General features: G+C 44.3%; 1 protein-coding gene across 1 annotated transcript in view; it reads right to left on the minus strand.

Annotated features, from left to right (window-relative positions):
* Window positions 1-16296, minus strand: part of LOC138671660 (uncharacterized) — a 967572-nt gene that overhangs the window by 639536 nt on the left and 311740 nt on the right. Inside the window, exons 46-49 of the mRNA XM_069759831.1 lie at window positions 14766-14945; window positions 4119-4309; window positions 3483-3640; window positions 17-116 (exon numbers count right to left, since the gene is read on the minus strand). Coding sequence (XP_069615932.1) covers window positions 17-116; window positions 3483-3640; window positions 4119-4309; window positions 14766-14945 — 629 coding nt within the window. The remainder of the gene's footprint in view (window positions 1-16; window positions 117-3482; window positions 3641-4118; window positions 4310-14765; window positions 14946-16296) is intronic.

Consider the following 16296-nt stretch of genomic DNA (forward strand, 5'->3'; position numbering starts at 1 on the left):
TAGGTGCTATCTTCACCTCTCCATCCAAGTGCAGAATGTTCATTTGCGCATTATCAGTTATTGTACAAGGCTTACAATATGTTCTTAGCAATTGTGGTAACAACCCATCATTCCACCTGAAAGATAAAGAAGGGTGCTTGTTACATTTAACGGTTTTATTCTTAACAGTATCATGATTTATTATGTAGCAAGTATGACTTCTAGTTTTCAACCTAGAATAAAGGTGCATTTTATGTCCCTTTACACCCTTTATTAATTGGAGTAATCATCTTCAGAAATAACCTTGGCTAGTTTAAATAATTCCAGTATATGAGATGCTAATTTTATCTACCACCAAGAGCTTGGCAGGAGAAATATCAGCATAATATTAAAATAAGGGAGGGCATTATTAGACTAGAATAGCAGCATATACGCTGACTACATTTCACACAGCCCTGCTTTAAAAGTAAGGTGTTGTAATATGCAGTGTTATAAATGGAAACACAATATTCGGTCCAATAAGGCTATGTTCACACATGGTGTTTTTGTAGCTTCAGGCGTATTACATTTGTGCTTTGCCTACAGTTAGTTTTATTCATGAAAAATGCCCAAGAACGTAGCACAAATGTTATGCTTTCCATGGGTGAAAAAATACTGCAAAAATGCGGAAATAATTGATTTCTGAAATCTCATAGCTTTTGCTGGTTCTGTAAAATACAGCTTCTTTTCTGCAGCAAAAATACGCTGCAAAAACGTAACGGTGAACGTAGCCTAAGGCTGGGTTCTCATTACGTTAGTGGTGTCCATTAGACGGACTACGTTACACCGCGGCATAAACGCGGTGTAACGTAGTCCGTTAACACCGCCATTGAGTCCAATGTCGGACGCATCGCTAGCGCACGCCCACAATGGGCGTGCGCTAGCGATGTGCCGTCATTGAGTGACGGACCCTGAGACGCAGGCTGCAGCGTTTCCGGGTCTGTCACTGCTAGCGCAGATAGAGCTAGCAGATGCTCCATCTGCACTAGCGCGATGGAGAATGTCGGCACTTGCGTCAGCAGCCCGTTCACGTATGTGTTGAACGGGCTGCTGTTTAACGTAATGTGAACCCGGCCTAAATGAAAGCAAAAATAATGGTTGCAGAAATAAAATAAGTTTACTTCTTTAACTTTATTTCCAAACATATTTCTGTGTTTAAGTTAAGCATGAATTTTCTCAGATTTCATATACCTATTTAGAGCCTAATACAATCATAAACATATGGTTCTCTTAGGCTCCGGTCACATTTAGCCAGCCTTTTCAAAGAATTTTCAGTTCAGCATTTTACTAAAATGTTTTATGGAAGTCAAGTCGGAACTAATCCTATTGTTTTCAATAGGATTTTTCCCAACTGTTCAGTGCATCAGTTGTTGAATTAAATAGATCCAGAAACTGGTTAATGCTATGTTCCCATGATAAGGAAGTAGCACCGGTTTGGACACAGCATTTTTTTTTCGCAGCGTTCTAATCACGCAGGGAAATCTGCATGTGCTCACTGAACAGACTAGCCTCTCCTGAACAGAAATTGACATGCTGGGGCTCATAAACCGGCTTCGTGGGTCAGTTTATGAAGCGTCAAATAGAAGAACAATGGGCATGAGGATTTCTTTAAATCCCATCTACTGTGCTTGTACTCTACAACGCGTAGAATAGAACGCAGTGCAAGTGCGCTACGTCAAAAACAATGCTATTCCTGATAGTGGGCACATACCCTTAGAGGCCATAACTAGTGATGGGCGAACCCCCCGATGATTAGGGTCAGCAGGTTCGCCTACATTTTTTTTGTAGAGTTCGGGGCCGGAGATGATGCAAACTTGCATCCAAACCCCGAACTTGGATTTTACAGAAATGGGATGGGACGGGGGGCTGTAAAAGAAAGAATAAAATTAATAATAAACATTATAAATATTATACTTACCTGTCCAGTGACGCGTGCTCCCATCCCGCTGTCTCCCGGCTGCATCTGCTTCCGGGGCCGCTCATTACCTTCCAGAGGTATTCACTGCACTCGGCAGTCTTCGGCTTTTTCCATCAGTGTTTGTGCGGTGTACAGGCCCTGGACCCAAGCTGGACTCGAACTTTAACACAGGTTTCCCATGGAAACTATGTGTTCGGTACGGGTCCAAACTTTACAGTTCGGGTTCGCCCATCCCTAGCCATAGCTTGATGCAACATTTTTTTATCTGGATCCCGGACAGGGGTTGAAAAGCCTGATAAAAGTGGATATATCTTCTAACATGAAAACAAGAGGAGAAATGATCCAGCTGAAGGCGGAGGCAGCTCAAACTTTGTAAAGCTTTATTGGACAACTAAAGTATAACGTTCTTCAAAAAATCTTCATAGCAAACATCTGGCACACCAGGGAGGACTATCAATGCATTTCAACTATGGAGTCTTACAAAGTTTGAGCTGCCTCCACCTTCAGCTGGATCATTTCTCCTCTTATTTTCATTTGGCGTGGGCACTCACCCCGATCCGTGCTGGGCGTTGGCAGGTTTGAGGATTTATTCGTAGACCGGTAAGCTGACTACTTTTCTTGTATCTTGGAACAGGTATGACATCAGTTGAGAACTGATACAACTTATCTGTGAACCCATTCTAAAAGTATCGAATATACTGCTTACTCAGTAGTGAGCAAAACGCTATGAACAGCTGCATTCAAATACAACATTGCAGCCAACACTCACCAACATATTTGTTATTTCATTTTATTCCAAGTCTCTTGCATAGTTGAACCATAACTTGGGCAACAACATTTGATACTAGAACTGTAGTTGAACTGAAACTGCTATTTAAAGGGGTTTTATCAATTTTTCCAATATACATAGGCTAAGGTATAACTTTACAATCTCTGGGGATAACTTCCCAATCGTTGGGGGTCTGACTCCTGGAACACCCACCAATTCTGACAACCCCTCATATGAATGGAGTGGTGGTCAATCATGCAAACCTCCACTCCATTCATTCTAGGTTGGAGTGCCAAAGACTAGCAGAACGCTGCGTTCAGCTAACTTTGGCGGCTGCAGCTCTCAGGATCGGTTAAGGTTCCAGTGGTTGGACAACTTTCAAACTTGATACAATACGTTGAAAATTAATGTCATGAAAGAGATGCAGTATAAATAGTGAGTGAGTCCTAAGGCCACCAAACAACTCCTCCAGGATTGTTAGAATGGTGCAGTGTTTTAGGTGGGCATCCTAGTGAAAGCATCTCTGTATGAGTTAATATAAAAGTCACTATGCATTCAAACCTGCCATAAGATAAATATTCAGATATGAAGATTCCTTAATATGTAACAAAAGGGAAATATTGCCATTTTAATAAGTATCTAAGCAGAAATAAGTTAAGTTTGGATATAAAATACATAAATGTCATTTGAATCAATGATTTAAGGTTTGCTCCAGTCTATATACAAGTGTGCAATAACCTGATGTCTTATGTACCCCAGTCAGTTGTAGATACTTACCCAGTACTTTTATTTAAGAACCCCAATAAGTGGCCAGACTGAAGAGCTTTGGTGTAAACTGTATCCGTCTTAATAATCTTTCCTTGCATGGAGAGTGTTTCCATGAACATTTTGATACATGTAGTCTTCCCGCAGCCAGCAGGCCCAGTCACTACCATCTGGCCCAAAAAAAAAAACAGAACCGTGAGCCATAATTTCTATTTTTCACCTGGGGTTCATCACAGGCATCTGTAATACAGTGTAATCTAAGTGATGCCATTAATACTTCTCTGCAATGGTTAGAAATGCATCCACGGTGTGATAATAAACTGACAATGTAACTGAAAAGCTAATGAATTCAATGGCTTGGCTCGAGAAAGTACAATGTGTATTGGCATAAAACGCATGATCGTAGGTGCTATATTTAACTTATCCATTCGAAGATGTAACTGTGGAGCCTTTGTTGCTATCGTTTCAGCATGCCACTGTTTATAAAGCTTCTATAGCTCAGTGATGGCTGCCACATGTCTGCTGAAAGTGTCCATGGTACGCCAGGCATCTGGACTACATAGATATGTAGCCTGCAGCAAGCACAATCACTCCAATAACTTTGATGATGCATTCAAATTAGTCATTATGAGATACATCTGTACTTACTGTTTGGTATTTTGGTGCCAGCTGAACCAGATGGGAAACTTTGGATACAAATGTGTTACTGGGAAAAATATGACATTTTTTTGCAGCTTTTATTATGGCACTCGGGACGCTGGAATCTTCTGTACATTCAGATGAGGGAACCTGCTGTCCAGGACCATATTTCCCAGCAATGACTGCAGGGATCAGACCATCTGGAGCCAAAGACATAACAGATTTAGTAGTAGAAAATAGTTTATACTGCTGTATGCTAAAAACGCAAATTTACAGAAAAGAGCCCTTGCTTTTTATATGTGTATCTACTGTAAGTATATTAATTGTCACAGTTAGGAAAAGCCATATGGCGTTAAGATATAGAACAGCTTCTAGCAAATTTGTGAAAACAGCTTAAATGCATAACGCTAACATTTTTAACAAAAAATACATATTTGGGAAATCAAGAATAATTCGCACAAAATGGTTAATTAAATGCTACTACATGACACACATGGAAGCTCTAAAGTGCCATTCCTTTCTTTACATCTTGGGAGAAGGCCATTCTCCAATTTTCTGTACGTTATTTAGAATACATGCAGAAATCTATTTGACCTCTATATATTCAACGAGATATAATGGGAGGGCACTAGTATCTATTAGGTCAGAGATCTGACACTTCTGTTTCTGTGATGGAGCAGAACTGCTAACTAACAAATACACCTTTCTAAAATATAACTCTTATTAAGTTTGAAACTTAATAAAAGTCATGGAGCAGAACCAAAGAAATAACCAATGCATATATAAGCGGAGCCTTTTTTCTTTTTAAAGGGAACCTGTCACACCCCCCAGGTGTTTGTAACTAAAACGCCTCCCAGCCGTCACTCATGGCCTCTGCGCGCCGGGTGCCACATCCTCTTCCTACAGTAGCGTCCCCAGCGCCTGCGCAGTTGTTTTTTGTTTCGGGCATGCGCAGTTGCGCTGCCCTTCGAACTTACAGCGCACGCACCGAAGGAAGAGGAGGCGGCGCCCGGCGCACAGAGGCCATGAGTGATGGCTGGGAAGCGTCTGGATTAGGAGGGAAAGACCTGTCCCCGTGGCGATTTCACGGTATGATGGACAAATTTAAAAAGCGATTCTTTTAGCAGTGGCAGGAACAAGAACTAAAAGAGCCACCTTGTCAAAATGCAGCATTACTGCTGCACAAGGTGGCTCTTTTAGTTACAAACGCCTGGGGGGGGGTGACAGGTTCCCTTTAAATTCTTTTTATTATGATTTTATAAATGGGTTACAACAAGGTATAATAAATCGTCTTCCAAGATCAATTGAAAACCAAATAACAAGAGCCACCAGAATATCAAGGAATCACCTGCTACATTACAAAGCTAAAGAAGAAAACAACCGGGTGCCTCTAGTGGTCACCTACACTCCAAATCTGGAGGTGCTAAGGGGAGCTGCACGGAAATTACAACCCTTACTACAAAAAGATGCTTACAATCCATTTTGACAGACCCCCCACTACTGTGTTTTAGGCAGCCCCCAAATCTAAGAAGCATCATTGTCAAAAGCTCCCTGTCCTCTCCAACAGCTGCAGGTACCTTTCCTTGCAATCAGAAAAAATGTAAAACCTGTGCATTTATAATGACCACGGACAAGATAAAGATCCCCAATTCACATCAGGACTATAAGATACCAGGTATTTTCAGCTGCATCACTTCTAATGTGGTGTACCTAATCATTTGTACTAAATGTCCAACTGGGGGTCTGTATGTAGGGGAGACAGGGCAGAAACTGAGAACAAGAATGAACTCTCATTACCATACAATAAGAGAAAAAAGAATGGATCTACCTGTGGCAGTACATTTCTGTTTCCCGGATCATAACATTATGGACATGAAATTACTTGTATTAAAAGGTAGCTTCAAATCTCAAAGAGACAGAAGAACATGGGAATATAAACGGATGATGACCTTTGACACTCTTAGTGCAGGAATGAATGTGTCGCATGGATTTATGTCTTTTTACATCAACTAAGGAACTAAGGAATTTTCCCCTCAGACCATGTGGAGTCATTACAACAGAACCAGACCCCAATCAAAATGACAATAAAACACTCCTTATCTAAGAACTGGTCCAATATTTATGGACATAACTGTTTATCACTCAAGGTAATTCTGCTTCATGTCACCTGTCTTATCCATGTTTTTTTCTGTTTTTTTTTCTGTGATGTGTTGTGCATAAATATGTGATTCTCCAGAATTTCTTTTAGTCTATGCCTGATGAAGAGACCTGTGTAGTCTCGAAAGCTTGCAATTTGTTACCATCTTTTCAGTTAGCCATTAAAAGGTATCAACTACTGAGGAGTCTCAATTCTAAATATTTTTCTATCTACTGGCTAACACGGTACCAAAATATACATATCTTTCCTGTATCAGCCCTCTTACAGCATTCAAAAAAGGTTTTACTAACCAGATTACTAACACAAATAAATGGAGAATGGCTATCAGTATGGTACATATTAAAAAGGATTATTCAGAATTAGAAAAACATGGCTGTTTTATTCCAAAAGCAGAACCACACCAGTTCATGAGTTTTTCATGCTATTTTAACCTAGCCTCGTTTGTTTCAAGGAGCTGAGCTGTAAAATACAAACTCAAGCAATGACCAGTGTGGTCCAGTTTATGAAATAAAACATCCAAGTTTTTCAGTTACTGTTATGATTCCTGGAGTGGACCCAGTGGATCACGGTGATGACCGTTCCCAGGTGAGCTGACCAGGTGGAACCGACCCCTATACAGGGACCGTTAGGGAGAAGCCTAGGAGAGAGATACACTGTGACATTTTGTGCCAGAGGGGCGGCTCGAGGACAACGAGGAGAATCAGGGTACTCGCTGAGGACCAGACGGGCGGAGCAGCCACAGAGAAAACCCGGAACTCAGGACACGGCAGGGTTAACGCAGGGTTCACGCAGAGGGTACCGGAGTTCGCACTGGAGGAGTATAGGGATGGAGCAGAGCATAACACACACTGGAAGCGTTCAGGGACTGAGCAGAGCACGCACTGGAAGCGTGCAGGGACAGAGCAAAAGCACGCACTGGAAGCTTACAGGGACAGAGCAGAGCACGCACCTACTGGAAGCGTGCAGGGACAAAGCAGAGCATGCACTGGAAGCATACAGGGACTGAGCAGAGCACGCACACACTGGAAACGTACAGGGATTGAGCAGGGCATGCACTGGAAGCATACAGTGACTGTGCAGAGCACGCACACTGGAAGCGTAGAGGGACAGAGAAGAACACGCACACACTGGAAGCATACAGGGACCTGACGTACAGAAATCTAAGTAGACCTGGAGGAAGCACAGAGAGGCACAATAACAATCAGGTGCTTCCTCTAGCAGGAAGCGACCTGATATACCCGGAGGCTGATGTCCAGGCAGGACAGCGCTTCTGGTTCAGTACAACCCGACATCATAAAGAAGCCAGAAGTGCACGAGATCGCGACCTAGTGCACATGCACAAGGAACGGGATCCCCAGTGCAGCTGAGGACCCAGAAGAGGAGGCGGACACGGCCAGGGACATATGAAGCAAGGGGAGTATCTGCGTGCAGCGTAATAGTACCCCCTCCCTTAAATCCCCCTTTCCTAAGGCTGGAAAGAAATCTCAAGACACGAGGAGCGTTGATGCTCTCCCGTGGTTCCCATGACCTCTGCTCAGGCCCATACCCCTTCCAATCAATCAAGAAGAAGGTTCTCCCCCTAACCTTTCCCCTTGCTAGTATATCTATTACTTCAAAAACATTATCAGTGCCAACAGGTAGTGGAGAAGAACCAACAGAAGAATGATGGCGGTTAAGGACCACAGGTTTAAGGAGAGACACATGGAAGGAGTTGGGGATACGGAGCGAGGCAGGCAACCTCAACCTGTAGGCTACATCATTGACTCGAGTCAGGCTCTCAAAGGGACCAATGAAGCAAGGACCCAATTTATAGGAGGGAATCTTAAGACGGATATACTTGGACGAAAGCCAAACTATATCGCCGGGTTGATAAGGAGGAGCATCCAAACGCCTTTTGTCAGCATGCTTTTTCATCCTAATGCAAGACCTCTCAAGTGCATCCTTGGTCTCCTCCCAAATCTTAGAGAATTACAAGGACAGGGAGTCAGCAGCTGGCACACCCGAACCAGGGGAAACTGGAAGAGGCTGGTTGGGATGTTGACCAGAGACGATGAAGAACGGGGACTTGATAGAAGATTAATGAGAGTGATTGTTATAGGCAAGCTGAGCCCAAGGGAGGAGGTCAACCCAATCATCCTGGTGGGTATTAGAAAAATGTCGGAGATACGAGGTCAAGACCTGGTTAATCCGCTCCACTTGACCGTTGGACTGGGGATGATAGGCTGAAGAGAAATCTAAAGTCACGTTCAAAAGTTTGCAGAGAGCTCTCCAAAATCGGGAGGTGAATTGGACTCCCCTATCTGACATGATGTGTTGCGGGCAACCATGGAATTTGGAGATGTGATGAATAAAAATTCTTGCCAACTCAGGAACTGAGGGAAAGCCAGGCATCGGGACAAAGTGGGCCATCTTAAAAAACCGATCCACAACCACCAGGATAGTTGTGCAACCCAAGGAGTGAGGAAGACTGGTGACAAAGTCCATGGCAATATGCCGCAAGGAAACTGAGGAAGGAAGAGGATGCAGGGTCCCAGAGTGTAGTTGTCTCAGAATCTTGTTCTGGGTGCAGGCAGGACAGGAAAATTCTTTGACATCCTGGGGCAGGGACGGCCACTAGTAGTGGCAAGAGATAAAGAAGTATGTCTTCTTAGTTCCAGCATGAACAGCAATTTTAGAAGAGTGACTCCAGCACAGCACCCTCTCCCTGTCTTTCTCAGAGACGAATGTCTTACCCAGCGGTAAGGAAGCAAACCTCAGGGGAGCCACCGAGATGATTTTGTAGGGATCAATAATGTGGGATAATTCCTCTTGAAAATCAGCCAACTGGAAGGACCTTGACAGCGCATCAGCCTTAACGGTCTGTTCGCTTGGTCAAAAGTGAAGCTCAAAAGCAAAACGGGCAGAAAAAAGGGACCACCGAGCTTGCATAGGGTTGAGTCTTTGGGCCAACTGAATATAAGCCAGATTCTTGTGGTTGGTGAAAATTATGAAGGGGTGTACTGCACCTTCCAGAAGATACCGCCATTCCTCCAACGCTAACTTGATGGCCAGTAGTTCTCTGTCACCGATGGAATAGTTGAGTTCCGAAGAAGAAAATACCTTGGAGAAGAATCCGCAAGTGATCAAACGACCGGACGATGACCTCTGGGAGAGCACAGCGCCGGCCCCTGTGGAGGAAGCATCCACCTCAAGAATGAATGGTCTATTAGTGTCTGGGCGATGAAGTACTGGCGCTTGTGCAAAGGCTTGCTTCAGAGTCAAAAAGACTTGGCCTCCGAAGACCAAACACTGGGATCAGCTCCCTTGCGGATAAGTGACGAGAGGCGCATGGTCAGTGAGGAGAAGTGGGGCACAAACTTCCTGTAATAGTCCAGGAGTGAGTTCAATCGGGCAATCATATGGCCAATGCGGAGGAAGACTCTCCGCCTCCCTCTTGCAAAAGACATTCGCGAAGGAGCAATAAGCGACTGGTAATCTGGCCAGAGTGGAGATGGGACTAGAAATTTTGGCAGAACGTTCCCCGAGCGCCAGTCCAGGATAGGTTCATGCACCCTCAGCCTGGGTAGCCTGAGAAGAATTGCATGGGACAAATTGGGCAAGATGTAGAACGCGATTCTCTCATGATGCAGAGCCCCCACCTGTAACTCCACCTCTTCCGTAACCTTCATGACTGTCTCTTGTAAAGGCCTTCCATCCACAGAGGAAATCAGACGCGGTTCCTTCAGAATCCTGACCGGAATCTGGTGCTTCTTGACCTCTTCCAGACTAATGAAGTTGCCTGCCGCTCCCGAATCGAAATACGCCAACACCGAGTAGCGCCCATTCACAGAAGTTATCTGGACAGACATAGTTAAAGCTAGAGAGGAGTCACACACACCCAGGGAGGCTCCTCCAACCTGACCTAGGTGGAGGAGTTCCCCCACCAAACCGGGCAGGAACGGAGTAAATGCGAGGCACTACCACAATCAAAACAAAGCGCTTGTGCAACCCTCTCTTTCTGACCCTGATCCGCCATCTTGACCTGATCCACCTGCATAGGTTCGGGTGCGGGAACAGAAGAGGACGCCACAGATCATGGGCTGAGAGATCTATTAATGGAGGAAGCCAGACGATGGTGCCTCCTCTCCCGGATGGACTCCCGGGAGCGCTCCTGGAAGCGTAGGTCAATACATGTGGCCAGGGAGATCAAATCCTCTAGGGAGGTTGGAGCATCCTGACCCGCCAATTTATCCTTAATTCAACCTGACAACCCATGCCAGAATGCTCCGACCAGTGTCTCCTTTTTCTACCCCAGCTCTGAGGACAGAGTACGAAAACGAATAGCATATTGCCCAACCGTAAGGCAGCCTTGCTTAAGAATAAAGAGAGCCTCAGTGGTGACCAGGCTCGTCGAACACTTTGCAAAAGTTCTCTAAAAAGGTAGACAATTGAGAGGTTATGGGATCATCAAGTTCCCACAAAAGATTTACCCAGGCCAGAGCCTCGCCCTCCAAATGTGAAACCACAAACGCCACTTTTGCCCGATCGGTGGGATATTGGTGCTCCAATAATTCAAAATGTATGCGGCATTGATTCAAAAAAACCCTGACACAGCTTGGGGTCACATTATACCAGGGTGGTTTACCAAGACAGAGTGGAGGATGCGGAGAGGGATCAGGGTTATGAAACTGAGCTTGGGCAGAGGCTGCGGTGGCACACTGAAGGGAGAGCGATCGGTCATCCACTGAAGCCATATAACTTAATATGTGAGTCTGGGTGCCACACTGCTGAACTAGCTCCTATTGGAGACTGGCGAGCTGCAAAGCATTCCCAGGATCAGAGGCTTGTAAAGCGGACAACAGAGATTCCATGTGCTTCATGAACGACATTATACGCGTTTGATTCTCCCACAAGTACACCAACTCCTTCTGAGCGGCAGCTGAGGCATGAGCGGGGTCCATGGCCTGATTGTTCTGTTATGATTCCTGGAGTGGAACCACTAGATTGCGGTGATGACCTTCCCAGGCGAGCTGACCAGGTGGAACTGACCCTTATACAGGGCAAGCCTAGGAGGGAGATACAACCCAATAGCTTGTGCCAGAGGGGAGGCTTGAGGACAACGAGGAGAATCAGGGTACTCACCGAGGACCAGATGGGCGGAGCAGCCACAGAGAAAACCTGGAACTCAGGACACGGCAGGGTTCACGCAGAGGGTACCGGATCTTGGACGGAGCAGAGCTCGCACTGGAGGAGTATAGGGACGGAGCAGAGCAAGTACTGGAAGCATACAGGGGCTGAGCACAGCATGCACTGGAAGCATACAGGGACTGAGAAGAGCACGCATACACTGGAAGCATACAGGGACAGAGCAGAGCATGCACACACTGGAAGCATACAGGGACAGAGCAGAGCATGCACTGGAAGCATACAGGGACTGAGCAGAGCACGCACGCACTGGAAGCATACAGGGACAGAGCAGAACACGAACACACTGGAAGCGTACAGGGACCTGACGTACAGAAACCTAAGTGGACCTGGAGGAAGCACAGAGGCACAATAACAATCAGGCGCTTCCTCTAGCAGGAAGCGACCTGATATACCCAGAGGCTGCTGCCCAGGCAGGACAGTGCTTCCAGGTCAGTACAACCCGGCATCATAAAGAATCCGGGAGTGCGTGCGGCCGCGACCTAAGCAGCCTTGCACGCATGCCCGGGGAACAGGATCACCAGCACGGCTGAGGACCCGGAAGAGGAGGCGGGATGCGGCGAGGAACCTGGGAAGCAAGGTGCGGCGTAATAGTTACATCACAGTTTTCATTGGATTATAGATGCTTCAATAGAAATATGTTCTGGAGTCAGGATAAATTTGATACTTCAATTGTACAGTTGCAATCAAAATTATTCAGTCACCATTGCACAATGGATTTATTAGCAAATTTTACAAACTTTCTGCTGTTTGTAATAAACCAGTAAATAATAACAATTTAAATAGATCAACAACTAATGTAACAAGTTTCTCCAAATTCACCACCAAGTACCACTTTTCCAGACTACTGCAGTCTCAAAAATCTTTAAAACCACTCTAAGGAATCCCTCATAGGAGCAGGCATCTGAAAATAGGAGTTGTCTCAAGCACACCCCACACAACTAATCAAGGGGTTTATTAGTATTTTTAGGTGTGCTGTGGACAAAACACATGAAATACCTGGACTGGCTAGGGGTTGCACTGTGACATTAGATTGCATATTAGAAATAACGATAGGTCAAGAGAGTGGTCCAAATATATAACAAATGAAATGATTGCTTTTGAAAACAAGGAAACGGATTCAAAAAGATAGGAAAGGCATTGCATGTTCCCAGAGATAACGGTTGGAAGCAAAGTTCACATGTTCAAAGTTAAAGGATTACTTGTGACACTATCTGAACTTCGCAAAGAGTAGGAGTTATCACCAGCTGTCACCAGATGCCTATGGGGACAGGTGGTCTAGAACCCATGAGTGACTGCAAAACACTTGCAGGAAGATTTGGGGGCTAGACATAGTTTCACTTAGCACACCATACCATGAAAATCCTCATTCCTGACCTCCAACATGTTCACCAGCACTGAGCAAATAGCACTAGAAAAGTTGTCTCCAATATGACTAAAACATTATCAATTTTGTTAATAAACCTAATTTGCCAGAGCCACCGCCTCACAGCCACCAGAGCCGCCGCCTCACAGCTGCCAGAGCCGCCACCTCACAGCCGCCAGAGCTGCCGCCTCACAGCCGCCAGAGCCGCCGCCTCACAGCCGCCAGAGCCGCCGCCTCACCCCTACCTTCTGTCTCTTCCCCACTATCCCATAGAATGTCAGTCCGCAAGGACAGGGTCCTCTCCCCCCTGTACCAGTCTGTCACTGTAATCCTGTTTACTGTAAACGATATCTATAACCCTGTATGTAACCCTTTCTCATGTACAGCACCATGGAAATAATGGTGCTATATAAATAAATAATAATAATAATTAGCAAAGTGTGTTTTACCACTTTGTTTGGAATTGCATTTAATGCACCCATGTGTTAGGGTTGGCGGAATGCACCGAGTATATATATATATATATATATATATATATATATATATATATATATATGTATTATTAGGTGCGTTCGCAACCCGGGGTCCACCGTGCAGGAGAGGAACCTGCTTCTGGCAAATGGCGGCGCTATATGGCGGTATAAGTGAACTCTGTTAACTCCACAGAGTCGCTAGGAACAAGATGCTGTGCCCTGCTAACCTCACAGACGTACTCAGCTACCAACCAGAGCAAACTGTGGTCATGCAGTCAGAGAAAACAGACAAACAACTCCTCACTGGAGGTGCCGGTATTCTAGGGGCTTATTTCAGCCAAACCCTAACCTCATCCAGACATGACCACATTGGTGCTGACTGAGCTCATAGACATTGGTTTGATACTAGCGCATGGTCGTGCAGCCATGCAAACCTTTTATAGCTGCAGCAACTTCAGGACCTTCCTAGAGGACCAATGGGAGCTGCTACAGTACCTGAGCAACTTCAGGACCTTCCTAGAGGACCAATGGGAGCTGCTGCAGTATCTGAGCATGTGACTCCTGACCTCCAATGAGAGGTCTTACCCTGGGCATGCTCAGAAGGGGAAAAGCAGGACTTAGTCCCAGAGACATCTGCTCGCCGCTGACCTGTACTGGCTACAAAGGCAGAGCCTGGAAGAACAGTAGAAACCAGTCGCCCAGTATCAGCCTGAGTCAGACGCTGGGACCGATGTCTCCGCTGAGCAGGCTCCACTGCGGCTGGAGAAGAATGGGAGACCGCAGCAGAGCAGAGGTGGTTCGAGATTCCTCTTGTGCAGAGGTGGGAACTCAACACCTAACACCATGTGACCGAAATTGAAAGGAGAACGTGAATTGTTACACATTTGCAACATGATCATGGACTGTAAGAAACTGTGAAAGAATGCATCAATCTGCTCTGTCTTTGTTGGAAATAATTTGAAAGTCTTCCAGGAGGAGAGTTTTGTTTTCCTTTAGTTCTATTAAAAAGAATTTTAAAAATAATGGTTGGATCCATACCCAACAGAAGAAATGGTGCACAGGGTAGAAAAAAAAATCTTCCAGGCAAACAAACTGAGCATTACAGCTAACACGTTTTGGAAAATGTTCCTATTCTTTCTTAAAGAAATGGATCTCTTTTATCAGACAGTGGCCATTAAGCAACGTATGGAGCTGTGGTGTACTACTCTATACACTATTCACATATGGCACCTATAACAGCTGAATGGCGGGAGTGCTAGATATGAGACCACAATGATCCTTTATTGATGACCTATCCTAATGAGAAAAAAAAAGGAAAATAACTTGAAGGATTTATTAAACCTTCATAATTCAAATATGTTTCAGAAATTAATTCTATCTATAAATATATTGAAACATTTCTAACCCTATGCAATGTTTATTTATGTATCTGAGCAGAAAAAAATCCACTTAATAAGAATGTCAATTGTCCTTACCTGCTTCATCAACAGTGTTACATGAGCCATTCAGGAAACTCAGGGTGTTTGGCCATTCTGCCTCAACAAATGACTTTAAAACACTTGCTTCAGTACTTGATAATTGTATTAGCCAGCAATTTTGTATTGCAGAGACCACCGCTCTTTCCTCAAGGGTCTGCTTACTTTCCAACTCTTTGCCTTGGAAATAAAAGCAGAATCTAACTGTTAGAGTAAAAAATGTTCTGAGAGGGTAAAGCTACAGTAAATGATGAACGTATATTAAAAAACATTACATTGCATTTGGAGTCTTTGGTATCATTATGAACGGGCTGGAGTACCATGGTCCCACCAGTAACATTGACTCTGGAGGCCCACTGTTAAACTACATGAAATTTTTACATTACTCTCATTCACATATTTACTTATTTTCTATGATTAAGAACAGGATAGATTTGACATCAATGATGAGATGTTGCCCTAGTCTGTAAATAGTGAATCAAGTGGATTCTGAAAAACTACTACTCATGTAGGGTGCAGGGCCTACCTGAGGGTTCACCGGTTCCCCATTGGACCAATCCAAGCCTAATTATGAACAATAACATGAGGGCAAATACACAAAAGAGTCCAAACTATAGTTGTCACCCAATGCATGAATGGCCTGTTGTTAGGTAACATTTTTGGAAAATTCTGGTGACATTACAGCACTGGCTTGAGACATCATTATTTCAGGAGATCTACATGAGATACTTTTTTCTTCTCTTTAAGGCCTAGACTACATGGCAACATTTGTCATATGACACGTAAATCTCAGCAATACAGTGCAATAGCATATGTTTCCAACTGTGTTGGATTTAGTCACTGGTCACCAGTCGCATGCAACTCACTTGCCACGACTTGTGTGCGACTTATCTGCAACTTAGCGGTTTTATTAACAGAAAATCAGAGCTCTAAAATAGTCATGTGACAGCAAGTCACAGACAAGTTGTATAAATGATTTTGTGCTGCGACATTTCATAGAACTGTCGTTGTGCTACAAATGTCGCTGTGTAGCTCCAGCCTAACTCAAGTTTAAAGGGAACCTAATCGGAGGTTCAGCTGTCCAAACCACAGGCAGCATGAATCAGACACTGGCTGTTGCAGCCATCTATGCTGTGCTCTGAAAGGCTGCGTCTTACATCTGAACTGTTTAAAGTGGTTTTCTGGAACTACAAAATTCATGATGGCCTGTCCTAACGCCAAACCATAATAATATCAGATCAACAAATTAAAAGGGCTATGCACATTTTATTGTTTACCAGGCACAGTTCTGTACTTTTGGCGAGAGCTGTGCTCGGTATTACAGCTTAGTACCATATTCACTGAATCTGGGCTGCTATAAATATATATAGCCAAAGATTGTCTTCTTAAGTCTTTTGCTTTGATAAAACATCACTGTCCATTGCAATGTACAGAAGTATGGTACATAGATAGTCCTTTAATCTGCAACAGACCAACCCAAAAAAGTAATAAATGGTCTAAAACAATGACATAAATAAAATAGTAAAATTAT

This window comes from Ranitomeya imitator, chromosome 3, assembly GCF_032444005.1.
Source record: "Ranitomeya imitator isolate aRanImi1 chromosome 3, aRanImi1.pri, whole genome shotgun sequence".
In the NCBI taxonomy this organism is placed as follows: domain Eukaryota; kingdom Metazoa; phylum Chordata; class Amphibia; order Anura; family Dendrobatidae; genus Ranitomeya; species Ranitomeya imitator.